The following is a 20,316-nucleotide window of genomic DNA, read 5'->3' on the forward strand; positions in this document are numbered from 1 at the left end:
CAGGACACTCAGATCCCTGTCGCTCATCCACTGTAACCTGGCACGCCCTTGAACCTTCACAGAATCACCTCTCTGTCAGATGGCTATCCAGCCTCTGTTTAAAAATTTCCAAAGATGAAGAATCCACCACCTCCTGAGGAAGCTTGTTCCACTGAGAAACCGCTCTGACTGTCAGGAGCTTCTTCCTGATGTTTAGATGGAATTTCTTTTGAATCAATTTCATCCCATTGGTTCTGGTCCGTCCCTCCGGGAGGTCTGTTGATTAAAACTCCACTTCTGGCAGGTAGCCCCTTTTCTGTCAGGAACATCTTCCTGATGTTTAGACATAATTTTTTTTGCATTAACTTCATCCCATTGGATCTGGTCCATCCCTCTGGGGCAAGAGAGAACAACTATGCTCCATCCTCTACATGGCAGCCTTTTAAATACTTGAAGATGGTTATCAGATCCCCTCTCAGTCATCCCCTCTCCAGGCTAAAGTATGTTTAGATAACGGAATTCTGCATCCTTCCCTGGTCTTGTTCTATCATTTAGATCAAATGTATGATAATCATTCTGCTGGCTTCTCATAAAAGCAACGGTGTGGCTGCAGTGTAAAGTCTGTTTGGTTTTCCATAATGGAAAAAACAGAATCACACACTCCTAGGTCCATTGACCCTTGATCTGACTAGCCCAATTTCATCAGAGCTTGGAAGCTAATCAGGGCCAGTCCTAGTCAGTTTCTTGAAGGGAGACCGCTATGGAATACCAGGGTCATGATGTGAAGCATCAAGGTGTTTGATGGCAGGGGCTCCTGGGAATTGTAGTCCATGGACATCTGGAGGGCCGCAGTTTGACTACCCCTGCCCTACAGGGTCATCATAAATAATCTGTGACTTGATGGCTGAAGTCATTGGGTTTAGAAGAGTGTAGCCGTTTAGGATTGCATTGCAGTTTATGTGATCAGGGCATAACTGTTTTTAGGTTGCTCTCAAGCCTTCTGGGATTTTGATGGTTTACATGAAGGTTTAGGATATCTTTTCCCCAATGCAAATTAACTGGTGGAATTTCAGGCAGCTTGAAAAACAAGTTGTGGTGTGTTGAAATTCATTGCTCAGCAGCACAAACCTTTTTCAACTTGGGGCAAACAGTAATTTACTCAATGATCACTTGTAGATGGAAAGAGAAAATAGCAGACAATGTATTAATTTTTTTGAGGAAAAATTACTATGTCTGGCTTCAGACACAGATGCTTAAACATCAAGAAATATAAATGATGAGAAGAATATATTGGCAAAAAGAAACATGACACATGTAGTCTGTGCATATTAGATTTGGAAGAATCAAAAGAAATGTTGTCTTTTTTTTGCTAAGAGAGAGATCAGACAGTTTTCATGATTCCACTCAAATGTAACATTTTCTTTTACTTAAGTCCTTCAAAATTAAGCAGTCAAAATTAAGCCAAATAGTGTGCACTTAACATATATGCTTCATGCATTCCTTGTCTTTTGAAAATTATTTTATTGTGTCTGGCCCTTTTATTGTGTAAAGTGTTCCAATACCAGTATGATGTATTTCCCAGCTAAAATAACAGAGATGTGTTGATAAGGTTTCTAAAATCTTAACTTTTTTTCCTTCTCAGGTCTTGTACAACTTGTTCAAGTCTTTCTGCCAGATGCATACCATCAAGCCCGTTGACATATTTGCAGGAATTGCTAATTTCTTTGTAGTTGGCAGTGGTGGCGTCTTGATTGGAATTATTCTGGGATTTGTAGCAGCTTTTACTACTCGCTACACCTATAAAGTCCGGGTGATTGAACCACTGTTTGTCTTCTTATATAGCTACCTGTCATACATAACTGCTGAAATGTTTCATCTCTCAGGAATTATGGCGTAAGTACACATTAAATTGTATTGTGCTGAGAATACCACATGTGGATTATGGCCTTTAAACTGAACAGTGCCTGGTCAATATTCAGGCATGCCAGTATTCTGTGTGATAGACCATAGTTTAAAATTAGTCTTTGTTTTTTTGACCATTACTTTATTTCAATGGATCTTCATGAAAGGAGAGCCTTTCATTCTACTACAGTAACAGTGCAATCATAAATAGACCTATATCTTTCCAAGATTGTTTACGTCATTAGAATTAGAAGGCTGTAATTCTGTTAAGGATTACAGTGTAAATGAATTAACAATATTATGGATGAGGTCTTGTGGGAGCGAGTCCAGTAGCATCCTGGAGACGAACAATATTTTGAGGGTATGAGTTTTTGAGAGTCAAAGATCTTTTTGTCAGATACAAGTAGGAATGGCAATCCCTGAGTTCTTATATTCCTGCCAGAAGGTTGCAGAAAAGAAACTCAGGATGTGAGAATGGGATCATTTGTTCCTCATAAACCATCAACCTTTACTTATGCAATCTGAATATTATTTCACATACAATGCACTATTTCACAAAAGAAAATAGAGAAAATCTTGCACCCTTACAAAAACAAAACCCAAACCCACATGCAACAGTACAAAAAAAATCCCACCACATTCAACTAGCTACCTCTTTATCTACTTATAGAATATCAGTCAACCTGCAGGTGAGCACTTCATGCATTTGCCTAAAGTTTGTAGTCCATGAAAATGGATACCATATTAAATCTTTTTGGTTGCCATAAGACACTTGGAGTTGTACTGAACCAGCTTTTTCAGCTGATAAAGAAGTGCAAACAAAGTCCCCTTTGACCACCTGCTAGTGGTCTTGGAATCCACACACACAAAAAGGCACGGTGGACAGTGACAGTAAAAAGGAAGGGAAGTGAACAAGATGGCAGGATCCCATCCTTAGTTGGGATAACAATTGTTCAAACTGTAGCCTAATTTTTTTAAAGGAACCTCCAAAATAGGAACAATCATGGTCTAAATTAATATTGTCCCCAGTAAATAATAAAAGTTATAACATAGCATTATGTGGGGCTTTCACATACTGAACAATTGTTAGAACTTAAGAAAAGCCTTCCTGGGTAAGACTAGTGATTCCCTGGAGGGAATAGGAATGAACAACTCTGAACCTTTATAACCCAGTTAGAAGGTGGAAGGGGTGTTACAAAGAATGCAAAGGTGCATTGCATACTGTAATCGGCTTGATTAGAGCAGAAGGAAAATGCTTGGAGACAGAAAATTAGCATTCTGTAATAAGATAGGAACCCTATACCCTAATCAGCCCAGAGGGGGAGGGGGTGCATTGTTCAGTATTTGGGAATGAACTCAAGTTTCAGAAATCTTGTGTTGTAATTTACTCTTGAGATTTTCTTTGTTTGAGGGCTGTCACTTTTAGGTTCTCTCCAGAATGACCTGGAAGATCCAAATGTTCTCCAACTGCCTTTTGAAAATGTAATGTGCAAAAGGCCTAATTATGTTGCTATCTCTAATAGTAATATTGTACATTAAGTAGGAAGCTGTAATGTTACATCTTAAAATATCTGAAAGTCAGTTGTCCTAATCAACAGAAATAGAAACTTGTAGCAGTTTAAAGATATTTGGGATATATGGTTTATACAGCAGAATTTGCCCAGTCAGAGAAGTTTGATACTGAGTGCAGTAAATAAGTCTCCCCAGAAATATATTACAAAAGGTAAACTTGTGTTTATTCAAGTTTACATTCAGGTTGCTTTCAAAAGAAGAGAAAGAAGCCTAATCTAAAGAGTACTTTCCCTGTCACAAAGTGACAGTTTATCTGTGAGAAGATGAGGACTTTGTATCTCCAGGAGGGACATGTGTCTCCATGGAAAGCCCAGTGCAGAGAAAGTGAGGACAAAGAAAGTGAGGAGGTGTCAGAAGGCAGCACCCAGGTTAAGAGAAGCATCTTAGAGTGACACAATGTCCAGGCATCCTGAGTCGTTCACTCCAGCAAATGAAACATTAAGGGAACAGCAGAATATAAATTCTGAAACGAAAATTAGACACTGCTAAACTATAAAGCCAGAAAATATATTAACGAATCTAAGGTTATGTAAACCTCTTTGTAGAGATGCATCTAAACACAGTCCCATACTAATCCAGTCTGACCCCATTCTGAAAGGTCCCATTTCTTTTCTTGCCTTCTGTTGACGACATTTGTGTTGGTTTGTGTTTCCTCCAGTTTCGCATTCAGATGTCATTTGCAACATATGGTTATGTACTTAAAGAGCTTCTAAGCGCTTAAGAATCCCTTTTAATACAGTTGGTTATCCTGGTTATTTTCTATTTCATAATGCTGTATAATCTGAAATTATAAATTTCTAGAGAGCAATGCATCTGGTGGGCTCTGTGTTCCTGATACAAACCTGTATCTTGATTTTGTCAAGTAGCACCGTTGATTCTCACTTTCTACCTCACATGAGAAAATAGACTCTGCTCATATTCTGCGTAGGAACCGAAAGCCAATTACCTTTCAGTGGCATGTTCTAAATGTACAGGCTGTAGTATCCAGTGCTTTTGATTTCATTGGATACAATCCTCCAGTTGAAATAGATGAGATTCAAACAGCACAATTCTGTGGCCAATAGCCAAAATTAATTTGTCATTATTTTAAAAAAAATTAAAGGAAGATTCCAAGCGGAATTAGAATTTACATTCAAATTATCACTATCAAGCTTGGTCTTTGTAAGAGCAGACTAAGGAGATCTTCTCATTTATAGAAAATATTTTATTTCACCTTTCCATAGGGCCCAAGGCAGGCTAGAGATGTGTGTGCAAAGTAATTCCTCACCAGCTGGAAATGATCTCCTGTCACTCTGTTAATATCTTTTATTCTTTTGACTCAATTCTGTTTTACTTTGTGTTCTGCATATTAATGTCTGCACTGGGTTGTGGGGCCTTCTGAATGTCCTCTGTACTAACCTTCCCTTTCCTCATTCTGATTGTACAGAGACATACATAAGTATATATAGCTTCTGCCAGTGAAGGTAGCTTTCTGTTATCTGGCAGAATTGGTTCTGGACCATCAAGAAGAAGAAGAGCAGTTGGTTTTTAGACCCCCCACTTTTCACTGCCAAAAGGAGTCTCGAACTGGCTTACAACCGCCTTCCCTTCCTCTCTACACAACAGACACCCTGTGAGGTAGGTGGGGCTGTGAGAGCTCTGACATGACTGCTTTGTGAGAACAGCACTATCAGGGCTGTGATGAGCCGAAGGTTACTCAGCTGGCTGTATGCGGAGGAGTGGGGGATCAAACCCAGTTTGCTAGATTAGAAGCCACCGCTCTTAACCACTACACCATGCTGGCTCTGATGCCACAGTATCTTTGTTAGTTTGATACCACAAATCATGTTTAGAGAGCCAGTGTTGTGTTAGAGTGTTGGATCTGAGAAGCTCAGGTTCAAATCCCCATGGAAACTTGCTGCATGACCTTTGGCCAGTCACATACTCTCAAAGGTTATAATGAGGATAAAATGAAGGACAGGAAATATAAGTTGCTTCTGATTTCCACTGGGGAAAAAGGAAGGGTATAAACTAAGTTATAAATATGGTTTCGGGCCAGCAGATTAATGAGACTTCTCATCTAGCATTTCCTGGATAGCACAGTCTGCTCAGAATCACTGAACTGTAGCACAGAATATCTCTCATCTAGAATCAGGGCACCTTGGCACACAACCATTAATTCTTTTTGACCATGTGGATTATTTTATGAATGAAGTCTAAGCTACTGAAGTCAACTAGTCAATGATTGCATTATATACATTGTAGAAATGACTTGGATGAAAATTGTTTGAGCTGCTAAACACATCAAGGGTGATCTTTCCAGACAGCATAAAAATACAGCATCAGAACTAGTTCAAATTCTGATCCCTGATCTCAACATAGAAATGTCTTGTGTGCAGATATCTTTCTAATAATAAGTCAACCATTTTGCACAAGTCCAAGGCTTCTGATTGAGACTCTGTAAAGAATCTAACAATTGTTGGCATTTGGATTATGAAAGGCCGGAAGACATGATGCTGCTGATAGTATGCAGATTCAAAACTACCCAAACGTGTATCCGGTATGTAAAGCTTCACCAGCTGACTTCTACTGGAAAAAAAAGCTGAAATTGGTCAGTGTAGGATCTTTTTGTTCTTGTTAATTGTGGTTTTTTGTGCACTTTAACTTTTCAAACGTTTTGTTTAATTTCTACGTTTAATATTTTCCTTGCTCACTGATTTGTGGAAAATGAATTGGAGAAGCATATTCAAACTTTTTAAAAGTGTAATAGTAGGTCAAAGAAACCTGATCACTGTATCCAATGATCCAGGTATTCTTTTTTCTTTTTCTTTTAAAATAGTATTAGGACAGAAACTATCTTGCTTGAACAGAGTGACTTTCATTTCAGTTGGGCTGTGCAATATGCTATCATCAAACTTTTATTCCTGGTTTAAAATATAGATTTAGAGAAGTCAACCTAATTACATTTCATAGACCACAATCCAGCACCAAATTAGATGTACTTAGGTCAGTTCAATTAATGGGCTTAAACATGTTGGACCATGGCCAAAAAGGATACATGCCAAGAGGAACAACATAAATATGGAATCAACACAGTCATTTCTGTGAACAAGTAAGTGAATATTACTTTTAGCTAGGATAACATAAATCATGTATAATTATAGTATATCTAATTCTCAATATAGCCCCATCTGTGGATAATAATATCTGGAGATTGGACCATGAACAGAAGATAGCTCTTTCTACAAATATGAGAAAACCCCCAGATTTGCAGAAAAAGAACTAAAGGAAACATACATACAAAAACAGAGAAAGGGAGACCACATATTATCCCCCCAACCCTATGAACATTATCCACAATTCTATAGCTTTATGCTTCTATGACTGTCATTAACTGCAATCCTATGCAACAACATTCAATGTCCTTTGAAATTAGTGGGGTTATAAGGGTTAAACTCTGCTTAGGTTTGCACCGTAACTTTGTTGTTGTTAGTTGCAAAGTCATGTCTGACCCATCGCAACCCCATGGACAATGATCCTCCAGGCCTTCCTGACCTCCACCATTCCCAAGAGCCTACCATAGAAAACTCTATGGACAGTACCAAAAGGCACCATGACTATTTCTAGGCAAATGCCACACACTTGTGAGATGGGATGAGATGAGCTAATAAACACTAGCTGCTGACACCCATGGCTATTTCTGGTTTTCAGCCTTTCTTGCAAATGTAAAACTTGTGAAAGTGGGTGGTGATGAAAACTTCAATAACTGCCTGGCATTCCAGGGCTCTGCCAGAATCAAGAGAGTAGCACTAAGGCTAAGGTAGTAGGAGAAGTTACTTGAAGACCACTTGGCAAGAACTGGTAGGGAATGTTGTCCTGTCATTCTCCCTCCATTTCTCCAAGTGGAACTCCTATTGGCTGCATTTTAAGGCATATCGTATGGGAGCCCAGCTGCAATGGTTCCAGGCCACTTTCATCTATGTGCTACCAACCAATAAGTGTTATTTCATGTAGTGCCAGAAAATTGATTGACATCAAGTTGACATTCATGAATTCTGCAATGCTTAACTCTGAGATTCGAAAGGGTCTTCATGTTTGTCTTTTATGACATAACAGGAAATACATCCTGCCTTTATTGTGGGCGTAGAATTGTTCAGTCCATTTTCTTTGTTTTTTTTAATGGAATGTTGTCTCATAAACTGCAGGAATTGGTTTAAACATCCTTGCTAGTGAAGTTGCTTTTGTATTGCCACCATATAGCCACCATGATGAGCCTCTTGTGGCGCAGAGTGATAAGGCAGCAGACCTGCTGTCTGAAGCTCTGCCCATGAGGCTGGGAGTTCAATCCCAGCAGCCGGCTCAAAGTTGACTCAGCCTTCCATCCTTCCGAGGTCGGTAAAATGACCTCGGTAAAATGGGGGGTAAACGGTAATGACTGGGGAAGGCACTGGCAAACCATCCCATATTGTGTCTCCCATGAAAACACTAGAGGGCGTCACCCCAAGGGTCAGACATGACCCGGTTCTTGCACAGGGGATACCGTTACCTTTACCTTTTTATCGCCACCATCTTGCATATTACAGATATACTCGGGGAGCCATATAATCAGAGTTTCTCTTTAGCTTCCTCACAAGTACAAACTTGGTAGCAAACCTTAATTTTTTTTTGATGCAGTCGGCCAACATGTCTCTTTCCTGGGTGAATCTGTCTTTAGATGGCAGTGAATGATATTTGTGATCATGGAAAACACCTGAGAATGCAGCATTGGAACAGGAAGCTTGACATTCCCTCTCACATAAGACATCTATTTGTAGTTCATTCTACGTCATGGAATGGTACCCTGTGAAAAGTGAATCATACAAGGCCAATTTCTTTTCAAGAAGGGAATTCTTAATTATAGCTGCCACCTGGCATGGTGGTCAAGACAGCCATGTTCAGTGTCCTTCAAGTTCCCACAAAGGCAAGTGAGAGCATTTCCTAGATGGGGAATCACTTTCTATTTTGTTGAGGATATAAAAAAAATGATGGCTTCTCTACAGGATATGGGAATGAAACCATTTATGCTTAGTAATGTATTTTCTATTACTGCATTTTCTTTGCACAATATGGTATACAAATTATACACACTTGTTCATTGAAACTGAAGCCTAATTACACATTACATATTAGCACACGTGACATCAGCTCTTTTCTATCCAGGAGAAACTTCCTTATTCGACGCCCGTCTGGAACAAGAAAGAGGAAAAGGGTGGGAGGAGAATATATTTAACTGTCTCTAACTTCTGTATTATTTATTATTATTATTATTTATTTGATTTGTATGACCGCCGCTCTCGGAAACCGGCTCGCGGCGGTTCACAACATTTTAATACAAATACATATTAACCATATTAACCATGTATCTTACAATTCTTTCTAAATTCCTTCTTGCTTGTCCCCTGCTTCCAGTTGGAATTCAATAACTGCATTTACTGCTATGTAACTAAAGGCAAAACTACACTTACACTGGAAATCTATGTCTAGATTTCACCAAGCACAACTGCGTGGAACTGGGCAGGGGAGGTGTTAAGGTGTTATTGTTTTTAACATTGAAATTGCCTTGTGGGCTGTAATTTAACATGGACCAAAGCAGAAAACAATCAAAGACAGCTTGGGGAGGGGAATTTCTACTTGGAAAATGGCAAAGGAGGAAAGGAATTGACGCTTCCTAGCATACTGCTATGGCACTGATCCAGACTGGGGCCAGCAGCAGCTGTTGCTCAGGATTAAAACAAACAACCACATGTCTTCAGACCCATCTGCCAATGCCTATCCAATCCAAGATAACATATGATTTGACCCAAACTTCCCGGCAATTATGTTTGCAATTGCACCCTAAGTGCCACTGAATCATCAGTTCCATAGATTCAGGTCTAGATTCAAATGGGTAGCCGTGTTGGTCTGAAGTAGCACAAGGAAGAGTGCTTGCACTCGAAAGCTCGCACCTTGAATAAATCTTTGTTGGTCTTAAAGATGCTACTGGACTCTGATTTTATAGATTCAGGTCTGCACATAAAGTCCTGAATAAATCAGTTGTATGTTGGCTTATCAGTGTATATGATTCTCAACAGGGCTCACAATCAGAGTAGTTTTATTGGCATAAGAATGGCAAAGCATAGAAACTAAAATGTTAAACAACTACAGCTACAAATTCCATAGCAGAAAGATTTTCATTTAAAATTGCCAAGAGAAGCTTGGTTACTTTTAGAATTATTGCTGAGTCCTTCCCAGTATAATTTTTATCCAGTGTTTCTCGTCAACACAGATAGATCTCAATTTCTTCAAACATTCAGCTAAAGGACGATGGTGCAGAACAAACTTAGGTCATTTCAAGAGTAAGTGGTATAGTGTGTTAGGGACATTACTCCCACGCAAATAATATCACTCCTGAGAAGGAATCTGCAAAAATCTACCCTGAGTTAAGTTTGAAGGAAAGATGCTTAAGTGAGCTAAAAAATATGCTCTTTTTCATGAGTATGCCTCCAGAGGTTTGAGATATAAAGGTATCTCCTGTGCAAGCACCGAGTCATGTCTGACCCTTGGTGTAACGCCCTCTGGCGTTTTCATGGCAGACTCAATACAGGGTGGTTTGCCAGTGCCTTCCCCAGTCATTACTGTTTACCCCCCAGCAAGCTGGGTTTTACTGACCTCGGAAGGATGGAAGGCTGAGTCAACCTTGTGCCGGCTGCTGGGATTGAACTCCCAGCCTCATGGGCAGAGCTTTCAGACTGCATGTCTGCTGCCTTACCACTCTGCGCCACAAGAGGCTCTGTTTTTGAGATATAAGGGCATGTTTTTGTATGTTAAGGGAATGCTCCAATCGAAGAAAACATATGCTATTAGTAGAAGAACTGAATGACTGAGCATCCAGATCTTCTATCTCTGAGAGACTGATTTTAGTATAATCCCTTCTACTTGCACACATAGATTCGTGTCTGCACATAAAGAAGGTCAGCAATAAATCAGTAGTAAATTGGTTTATCAGTGTATCTGATTCTCAACATAGCTCCATTGGTGAATACTTAAGAGACTGGAGGCATGAACAGACATAATGTTTCTTTCTACAAACCTGAGAAAAGCCCCAAACTTGCTAAAAATCTGAACACTTAAAAAAATGGAGAGATTAGAACCCCCCCCCCCAAATAATAGAAGCAGCATATGTCCTTTAAAGAGATGGATGCCCTCTGAGATTTCAATGGATTTTATGGAGTAGCTAGGCAATCGCATTATTGTCAGCTGTCAAACTTTAGTTTCTGTCAGCAATAAACAGAAGGAAGGGGCAGGGCCCATTCCAGGGCTTTTTGGCCTCTCCATCCCTGCTCCCATCCCTCCTTCCCTGGATTGGGGACTCATTAGACCCATGCCCAGCAGCAACAATTGGGCATATAGTTTGTGCAACTTGTCCAAGTGTGATAGGGGCACAGAGTTTTCCTCTTACATATACCTGATTAATGTATCTGTGCATGTATGTCGCTAAGTCTACCACCATCTGAAAAGGAAGGAAAATTGTTTAATCAATGATTTTTGGGTGGGAGCTCATATATCCATGGCACATAGAGTTACCAATCTCTAGGTAGGGTCTGCAAATCTCTAGAGATGAGATCAGTTTACCTGAATAAAATGGCTGCTTTGGAAGGTGGGCTATTTGGCATTATACACATATGATCAAATCCCTCCCTCAACCAAACCCCATTCTAATCTGACTCAATTTCCCTACCCCCCACCCCCCACCCCCCAATATCTCCAGATATTTCCCAACCCGGAGCTGGCAGCCTTACTGGCAGATGAGGCTTATAATGGCCATTAATTATAGAGGAAAAAAATAAGACCCAAACAAGCTAAATATATAGATACAAGCATGGATCTGTGAGAAACGTACAAGAAAATTCTCACATGGGTCTCTGCTTAATCCTCTGGCTATTGACACCACCCAGCAACCTTTCTGTACTCTTTCCTCTCACTGCCACCTTGCTGCTTGGCTTACCTACCGCCCCCCTCCAGTATTCTACTTACCCTCCGCCCCTGCTGCTCAGACTATCTTGTTCAAAACACCAGACAAATTTACATCAGAATCTGAAATATAGACCTCTATCAACCCTCCTGTCATAAGGAGGCAGTTATGAAATGAATTAAGGGATCTGTTATGGATTTTAATGTTGTCATATTTATTGAATTATTTTATTGTTTTAAAAATGCTGTTACCTGTCCTGAGGCCCCCCCCCCCCATCTAGCTGTGAGGCACTGGAGAAACGTGACAAATTCTGCTCCTCTTGGCTTGCCTGATTCCTTATCGCACGGCTATAGCCCTGCAACTACAGAAGTGAACCCAAGACCCAGAAGCCACTAGGCTCCACTCTTGTTTCCCTGTCCTCTCCCCCATTTCCCTCTCCTGGCTCCTGGACAGTAGAAAGTGTTCTTCACAATGCTATCTCCTACTCTGCATGTTATGGCTCTTGGGACTAGTTCTGTCCGCCTTTAGCCACTAGGTGCAAAAATGTAGATTTTACTTTGTTCTAGCTGCCTTTGGATAATAAAAGGCCTTCTGCGGTGGGAATGGCTTATGGTGGAAAGAAGGTGCATTGGTGGGGGAGGGGGGATGTCTATATGTACCCTAAGTCTGGCCAAGCCAGTCTTTCTTATCAATAATATCTTTCATGATACTCCAGATATACCCTCTTGGACCTAATAAACAACTCTGAAATATGTGCTATGTCACAGTTGTCACAGTTGTCCCCTGCAAGAGAGTAACCTTTGATCGTGACACCTGCCTGCATCCAGAGGACATTTCTCAGCACTTGCGCGGTCAATTGGTCTGTTTTAAAAAGCCCTCCTGTCTTTTTCGTAGAACAAAGTTTGAACCCAGTGGCCCCTTTAAGACCAACGAAGTTCTATTAGGAGCGTAAGCTTTCATGTGCAAACACACCTCTTCAGAAATATGTTTGCACATGAAAGCTTATACCTTGAATAAAACTTTGTTGATCAAAAGGTGCCGCTGGGTGCAAACTTTGTGCTGCTGCTTCAGGCCAAGATGGCTGCCCACCTGAATTTCTTTTTGTAGTTTAAGATTTGTCCGTAAGCCCGGGGGCATCCCCCAGGGTTGGAGAAAAATATCCATTCTGTCAATTTGGGACTGATCCATGGACACAAGTTTCTACTGATGGGCCCACGCTATTAGAATATAAGATGTACATTTTATATTGTTTCGGGGTGTTTAATATCAACTGAGTTACATAAGTTTTCACATAAGCAAATGGGTCTTTTTACTTCTGCTGAAGTGCAGCTGCAACCATGTTTTTGAACAGCAGTTTTCTCGAGTGGAGGCCCTGCTGTGCGTGCTTCTAGTCCTACTGAGAGCAGCATGATTCACTTAGGTTTAATGGGATCCCAGTCTATGTGGTTGCTTATGGATGCTGAGCCTTTTCTGCCACTTATGAAGTTGCTTCCTACAGGCCACGAAGTTGTGCCAGTTGTTTTAAGATTCTCAAATTGTGGATGGCAGTATAACACCTGGGATATAGGTGATACTGCCACTCAGGGATAGAAGGCTGCCTTCCTCTTACATGTGTCTTAGCACCCATATGAATCTCAATGGAAATATCAATAAACTGAATTAAAGTTGGTTTTGCTCCTTCAGGATTACATCTTGCGCTATGACCATGAACAAATATGTGGAAGAGAACGTTTCTCAGAAGTCCTACACCACCATAAAGTATTTCATGAAGATGCTGAGCAGCGTCAGTGAGACTCTTATCTTCATTTTCATGGGAGTGTCCACAGTTGGGAAGAATCATGAGTGGAACTGGGCCTTTGTTTGCTTCACCCTCCTCTTTTGTTTGATCTGGCGTGCCCTGGGTAAGAATTTGAACATTCCACATTGCACTCGAACATTTTCGTTACAACTTAAAGATGCTTATCTTTATGCATCATTTACCTAAATACCTAGACTGAATAGGAAATAAAAACAAATAGCAAGAATGAAATGTGCTTCTCACTGAAGGCTCACTGACCCGTCTGCTGTATGAAAGGAACAGGAAGAATAGCTTGCCATAGGATAGTTTTGCCATGGGTCTGAGTGATGGTGTGGTTTGAGGCTTCATTCATCTTAGCATTAGTTCTTATCCTGCAGTTTCTAGCAGTGATTGGCTGAGCTGCTCTGATGCCAGGAACGCACAAAGGCCAATAAAAGCTCTGACCACTCTTGACTGAACTCTTCAGATCCTAGATCAACCTTTCTCAATTTTTTTACCATTGAGAAATCACTTATACATTCTTTAGGCTTCGAGAAACCCCATAAGGGGTTGGGCTAATGATGGGCCCTTCCCCTTCCCACCCCTTCCAGGCCCGTCATTGGCCATTTTGGGAAGAGGTCTTGACATGACCAAATATGGTCATATCACCTGATAAATGTTTAACAAATTAAAAAATATATTAAAAAATTAATTCTCACCCACTCAGGAAGCCCCCCCAGGGCCATCCAGAAACCCCGTGGTTTCACAAAACCCTGGTTGAGAAAGCTTGTCCTGGGTAGAAGCATGCAGACTGAAATGCCTGGGGCAAGAGGAGTAAAAAGAATCATGGTCTAGGACAGTGGTCCCCAACCTGCGGTCCGCGGCCCGGTGTCGGGCCGCGAAGGCCAGGGCGCCAGGCTGCGGTTCCCTCTCCCCGCCCCCCCGCAGTAAAAAACTTCCCCGGGCCGCAAGCTTGCGGACATGTGCCATGCGCGGCCGAAATTGCGCATGCGCAGCAATTTCGCACATGCATGCATGCGAAAGTACCACACATGCGCGATTCGGGCTGCGCATGGTGCACATGTGTACTGCATGGGTGCATCTGCGCATGCACGCTGCGTGGGCGGGGCAGTTGCCCCACCGGTCCCCAGCTGGAAAAAGGTTGGGGACCACTGCTCTAGGATATAAAGACCAAGAAAGCCGTGTAGAAGAAAATGTCAAATTTGGAAATGGGAATGAGGAGCTGGAAGAAGGAGGAAAGATCAGAGGGAAATATCTGATAAAGGAAAGTAGGAGAGGAAATGGGCAGAGAGAACAGCTGAACATGGTTAAGAGTTGCTGAGATGAGGGATGGCATAATCCTCTTGATCTTAGATCTCTTAATTTCATTGCATAAAATATGTTTGGAGAACAAACCAATCTATTAAAATGAAAGATTAGCCTAGAGCCAGTGGTTATTGTTGCATTTTTCTTTGAAGGTACTATTGAATTAATTATTATGATACTGAGTTAATAGCATACATACGTAGAGATTTCAGGAAGAAAATATTTGAGATTGTTATTATTTATTTAGTCTCACATACTCGTGAGTATTCTTGAGTTACTTGAAAAAATCAACACATAAGATGCCAAAGGGTCCTCATGTATGGATATGCCTTCTCTGAAATATTTAAGTAATAATACAATGACTATATTTGTAATCCAAAAATGTGCACTACTTTGATTAGTTTGTTTCGATTTTTGAGGCCCCTTTTTTTTGGGGGGGGGGTAGTTAAGACAGAGAATGAGGTGGTTGGATGGAGTCACTGAAGCAGTCGGTGCAAACTTAGATGGACTCCGGGGAATGGTAGAGGACAGGAAGGCCTGGGGGATCATTGTCCATGGGGTCGCGATGGGACGGACACAACTTCGCACCTAACAACAACAGTTAATTGAGACCTGATGGTGCCTTTTCTGTCACTTATTTTTCCAGCAGGTATAATTCTAGGGTCTTCTCTTCCCTACAGGATTTTTCAATAAAATATTTGTGTAGATCTTGAGATAGATTGAATGCAAAGGAAGGCAGATTGTTGATGGAAAGTAGTCCCTGAATGTCAGGATACACCTAAGGAATAAGCCATATTGAGTCGACTACAGTAGGGTTTTTAACTAGGCCTGCTTAGAATTGCACTCTATCTCCTGTAAATAAAACTTAAACACTTCTGTACGTTAGAATGCAAATTCTGGTATACATAAGTGGTATACATAAGTTCTCTTTTATTCTTTTATTCTCATAGGTTTTCTTTTCAGAGGAGCTATCTTTAATTTTAAGTTGTGATGATGAAGACTGATGTTTAGCTGCATTTTGAGCCCCGTGTCTTTCTGTTCCCCGCTTTTCTTAGGCGTTTTTGCTTTGACTCAAATCATTAACCTGTTCCGGACTATTCCCTTGACATTTAAGGACCAGTTTATTATTGCCTATGGAGGCCTCCGAGGAGCCATATGCTTTTCTCTGGTTTTCCTACTTCCTTCTGCTGTATTCCCTAGAAAGAAGCTTTTCATTACTGCTGCCATTGTGGTGATATTCTTCACTGTTTTCATTCTGGTAAGATGGGGAAAGGGGTGCTTACCGGGAGGTTGTAATCAATAGTTATTTGCATTCGATCCCTTTGTCACTGCCAAAATAGCACAGCTCCTGGTATGAAACATTTCATGCCCCCCACAAAAGTGAGTGAGTAAATAGTAGTTGAATGTATGCTGCAGAGATAGGAATGGATTAACTGATGTCCCCTCTAGCTTTCTGATCTCTTGCCCAGTCACCTTTTACTTCACTAATGACTGAGCTCTGTTGCAAGGAGGCTCCGTTACATGACTTATACAAAACGTATTAAATCTTGCAAGTTAGTTAACAAAGCCTGGGGGACTTGGAGCTTTGCAAGCAGACTGACAACTTTATTGTAAAACGAATCTCCTTGAATTATGTATACAACCCTGTGATTTTTAACCTTAAATGGAATGTGGACTTTCCCACCTGGTTTATTTTGAAATGTGCCCTTGATGCCTTGGATGTTTTGGGTGCCTGTGTCCAGCTCAAAGAGAAGGGAGGGAGAGAAGAAACAGATGTACTGGACCGGGAGAAATAACTGATTACAGGTTCTTCAGACTTTACTGCCACAAAGGTAGCTATCATACACTGTGCCCCCAGGCCTCCTTCAATGGACTTATTTCTGGTCATTCAGCTATCGCACCCTGTATTATGTCCCCAGGCACTGGTGATGACCATTATACTCATGCAATAGTTATCAAAACCCACACTCTTTTGCTAGGAGAAGGCAAAAACCCTAAGGCATTTGGACCCAAAGGTAAAATTCCTTCCTGACCCTGTAGACATAGAAAGGATGAGCAGCAAATACCTAAGATTGCATGTTCAGTGTTTGGGAAGATTCTCTTCATCTTTTCTGCTGGAGTTCCTCTTTAGTAGTAAGCAAAGGGGGAAGAGAAGAGCCTCTTGTGGCGCAGAGTGGTAAGGCAGCCGTCTGAAAGCTTTGCCCATAAGGCTGGGAGTTCAATCCCAGCAGCCGGCTCAAGGTTGACTCAGCCTTCCATCCTTCCGAGGTCGGTAAAATGAGTACCCAGCTTGCTGGGGGGTAAACGGTCATGACTGGGGAAGGCACTGGCAAACCACCCCGTATTGAGTCTGCCATGAAAACGCTGGAGGGCGTCACCCCAAGGGTCAGACATGACTCGGTGCTTGCACAGGGGATACCTTTACCTTTACCTTTTAAAGGGGGATAACTGTTAACTAGGTGTGTCAGATTTGTGTATGTTCTGTGGCAGCAACATGTTTGTCTGTGATATTCATCAGTATTAGCATGTAATATTGTTGTCATGGTCTTTAGGACCTTTCGTGGACATCATTAAAGTGCCTAGTTGCTGACTATAATTACTGGTAAACATGTACTTGGCATTCTGAACAGTACATCACAAGGGCATATGGGATACTTTCACACACACTAAATAACACACTTGCAATGCAGCTTTAAAGTAGATCTTACTGTGTAAAATGGCAAAATCCACTTGCAAACAGTGGATTGAAATGGCATTGTTTAGCATTTGTGAAAACAACCATTGCGAGAAATATCAGAAATGACTTTATTGCTTGTCTATGTGTTGTTTTACACAGGGGATAACAATTCGGCCATTGGTGGAATTCCTGGATGTTAAAAGGGCAAATAAAAAGCAGCCAGCAGTCAGTGAAGAGATTTACTCTCGGGTATGCTTGCCCGTTTGGATACATACTTTACTTCTAGAAATGCATTGAAATGTGGGCTTCTTCATTTGTGTTTTTTTCTCCCCATTTTAAGAATGAGTGTTTTCCATAGCAGCAAATACCCCCCCCCCAATTATTAGCCTGAAGTTTTCCTACCTGTTTGTTTGACTGACACAGATTGTGCAATTTTGAGAAGGTAATTTTAAAACATATTTTGTTAGTTACAGAAATCTCTTCATGGAAATTAATTTAATAGAATTTAACCTCCAATTTCTCTGTGTAGTTTTTGACATAATTAAAGTTATGAATATCCACAGCACTGTAGCATAGGCTGGTATCCTAAGACGCTGTTCCTCTCGTGGTTCTCTCCGCCTACTGTGGAGGCTTTCCTCTGTTTTGGTGGTAACTTCTTCTGCTTCTAAAACTTTGTTGTGTGTAAAGGCTCCCGAGTGAGTGCTGCAGCAAAGGAACGTCTGTGCAGCAGCCAAAGAGAAAAGTGAGGTGAATTATGTCATAGAAGTAAAGCCATAGTCTGCATGCAGGAGTGGTATGGCATGCCCACCTTTCTTTCTCCACAAATACCATTAGGCATATGCAGTGGGGCGTGATCTACTTGAATGCCAGGGTCCCGAGAAAGAGCCCTATGCCAATCAATTTGCACAGCTCATGTTCCAGTGCTAGATTAAATGTGTGCATTTTCCTAATGAACTGTATCCATATTATTTCCAAGGGCTTGCTTAATGTGACTCAGACAAGTACTTGTGACACTGGGCTATAAAGCTTATGGGGTGAACATGGGTCAGTCCCTTGCTCTCTGCTTAACCCACCTTATATGGGTGTTATGAGGATGAAATGTACAAACCACATGCATAGCCTTGGGCTCCTTGGAAGAATAAGTGTTTCTGTTTGGCCCTAGAATCTGTTAAACATCTTCATTATGCTCTCTCAACTTATATGTAACGGCTGAGGAAGAAGTACATGCACATAAAAGCTTATACCTTGAATAAAGCTTGTTTGGACTTAGTGCCACTGGACTGTGTTCAGTGTAAAATACGTAACAGATGTTATAAACACATTTAAAAACTAATTGATGCCTACCAAATGAGTCATGAATGTTTCTATATTTTAGTTTTTCGATCATGTGAAGGCGGGCATTGAAGATGTATGTGGACACTGGGGTCATAACTTTTGGAGAGATAAGTAAGAAGAATATCATTTATTTCAGAAATCAAATGCTGACTCATTTTCTTAGTTCTGTGTTTGTCCTCTCACTTTTGTTAATTCACTATAGCCTTATTTTTGTGGCTGTGTGCTGCAAGATATAAGATGCAAGATACAGATGAATTAAGTGTATCACATCTGAAATCCGTGTATTGAATTTATTGACATGAACTTGCTTTGGCATCACTAAGTGCCAAATCCCATACCCTACATCCCATAAGCAGTTGCTTGATACATTCAAACAGTAATCTGTTGAGCCTTTCCTTTTAGCATAGGGGCATCCTTCTTTATGAGTGTTTACAGGCCGAAGTAATAGGCACCATTGGTCTGACTCTTCATACAGATTTATGAAATTTGATACGAGGTATCTACGGAAGCTTCTAATTCGGGAAAATCAGCCTAAGTCAAGTATTGTTGCTCTCTACAAGAAACTTGAAATAAAACATGCCATTGAGATGGCAGAGACTGGAATGATAAGCACGGTACCATCTCTAGCTTCTATTAGGTAAGGAGCATTATACCGTTATCCGGTTGGATCATGATTTCATTATATTTTGCATGCAGATATAGCATTGACACTCCAAGGCTTTCCACTAATACACAAATATTCATTTATGGCATTACTTACATTCAGGGTTGTAAGATTCTATTGTTTCAATTGGTAGTTTAGTGGTACTGAAAATTCGGGACACATTTCTTTTGTTTCTTACCTGCACAGTTCAAAAGAGAATATCAAAAACATGGACTTTTCTTGTACTAGGGAGGTTTTGTTTATTAAATTGTATAAGTTATTTCACAAAGTTATTGAGTTACCTTCAGTATTTCAGGAACGTATTTTGACAATATTTTATTTTATATATTAATAATAGATCTATCTGTTTAACACATTGTTAAATACATAATTGATAATCAACTGAAGATTCTTAAGTCTCTGGATGGGCCTGAGAACAATTAATTTACATTAATCTGTGTCAAGTGTACCAAGTCTGTGGTGTTCTCTGTCCATGAAAAGTGAGAGTTTTACTGGGGTACCTCCATATTAATGAACATTTTAAGCACTTTGAAGAGAGATGTAGCATCTTTTTGGAGTTAGATCAGCTACGATTTTTGTTCTAGAAATGTGAAAAATGATAGTGTCAAGTTTTCTTTTTCTCCTCTGAGATGCTATTTTATCTCTCTGGGGGGAAAAGGGAGTAATTCATACTATTAAAAGGTATGAGATATTTATCCTAAATTTATTTTGCCTTGCGACAGTGACCATCAAGATGAAAAAACAGTAACCTTCTCTCCTGGTGAGATCGATAATATACGTGATATATTAACAAAGAACCTGTATCAAATACGGCACAGAGTAAGTAGAAAGTGGAATTAATGGAACATCCTGTTGCGCATGTATCTACTGCCTCAGCTGGGGATGTTTTTTCCTCCTCTATTAAAAACACTAGGACGCCATCCCGAAGCGAGCTTCCTTGCGTGATTTCCATTAAAATCAATGGTACTTGCCTCCAAGCAAATGTATTTAGGATTAGTGTATAAGGAAGCTGATGAATAAACATGGCAAAGGCAAGGAACTGCACCTGACAAGCTGTGTTTCTGCCTTTCCAAAACCACTTCAGAAGAGGAGTTTGCTTCAGTATTCTGGCCCTT

The 20,316-nt window shown here is 40.6% G+C and overlaps 1 protein-coding gene across 1 annotated transcript in view; it reads left to right on the forward strand.

The window, feature by feature from the left end:
- SLC9A2 (solute carrier family 9 member A2) overlaps window positions 1–20,316 on the forward strand; it is a 41,589-nt gene that overhangs the window by 11,597 nt on the left and 9,676 nt on the right. The window contains exons 3-9 of the mRNA XM_077343571.1: window positions 1,622–1,872; window positions 13,106–13,323; window positions 15,581–15,783; window positions 17,362–17,451; window positions 18,578–18,648; window positions 19,013–19,174; window positions 19,924–20,020. Coding sequence (XP_077199686.1) covers window positions 1,622–1,872; window positions 13,106–13,323; window positions 15,581–15,783; window positions 17,362–17,451; window positions 18,578–18,648; window positions 19,013–19,174; window positions 19,924–20,020 — 1,092 coding nt within the window. The remainder of the gene's footprint in view (window positions 1–1,621; window positions 1,873–13,105; window positions 13,324–15,580; window positions 15,784–17,361; window positions 17,452–18,577; window positions 18,649–19,012; window positions 19,175–19,923; window positions 20,021–20,316) is intronic.

The sequence above is a fragment of the Paroedura picta genome, chromosome 6 (assembly GCF_049243985.1).
Source record: "Paroedura picta isolate Pp20150507F chromosome 6, Ppicta_v3.0, whole genome shotgun sequence".
Lineage (NCBI taxonomy): Eukaryota > Metazoa > Chordata > Lepidosauria > Squamata > Gekkonidae > Paroedura > Paroedura picta.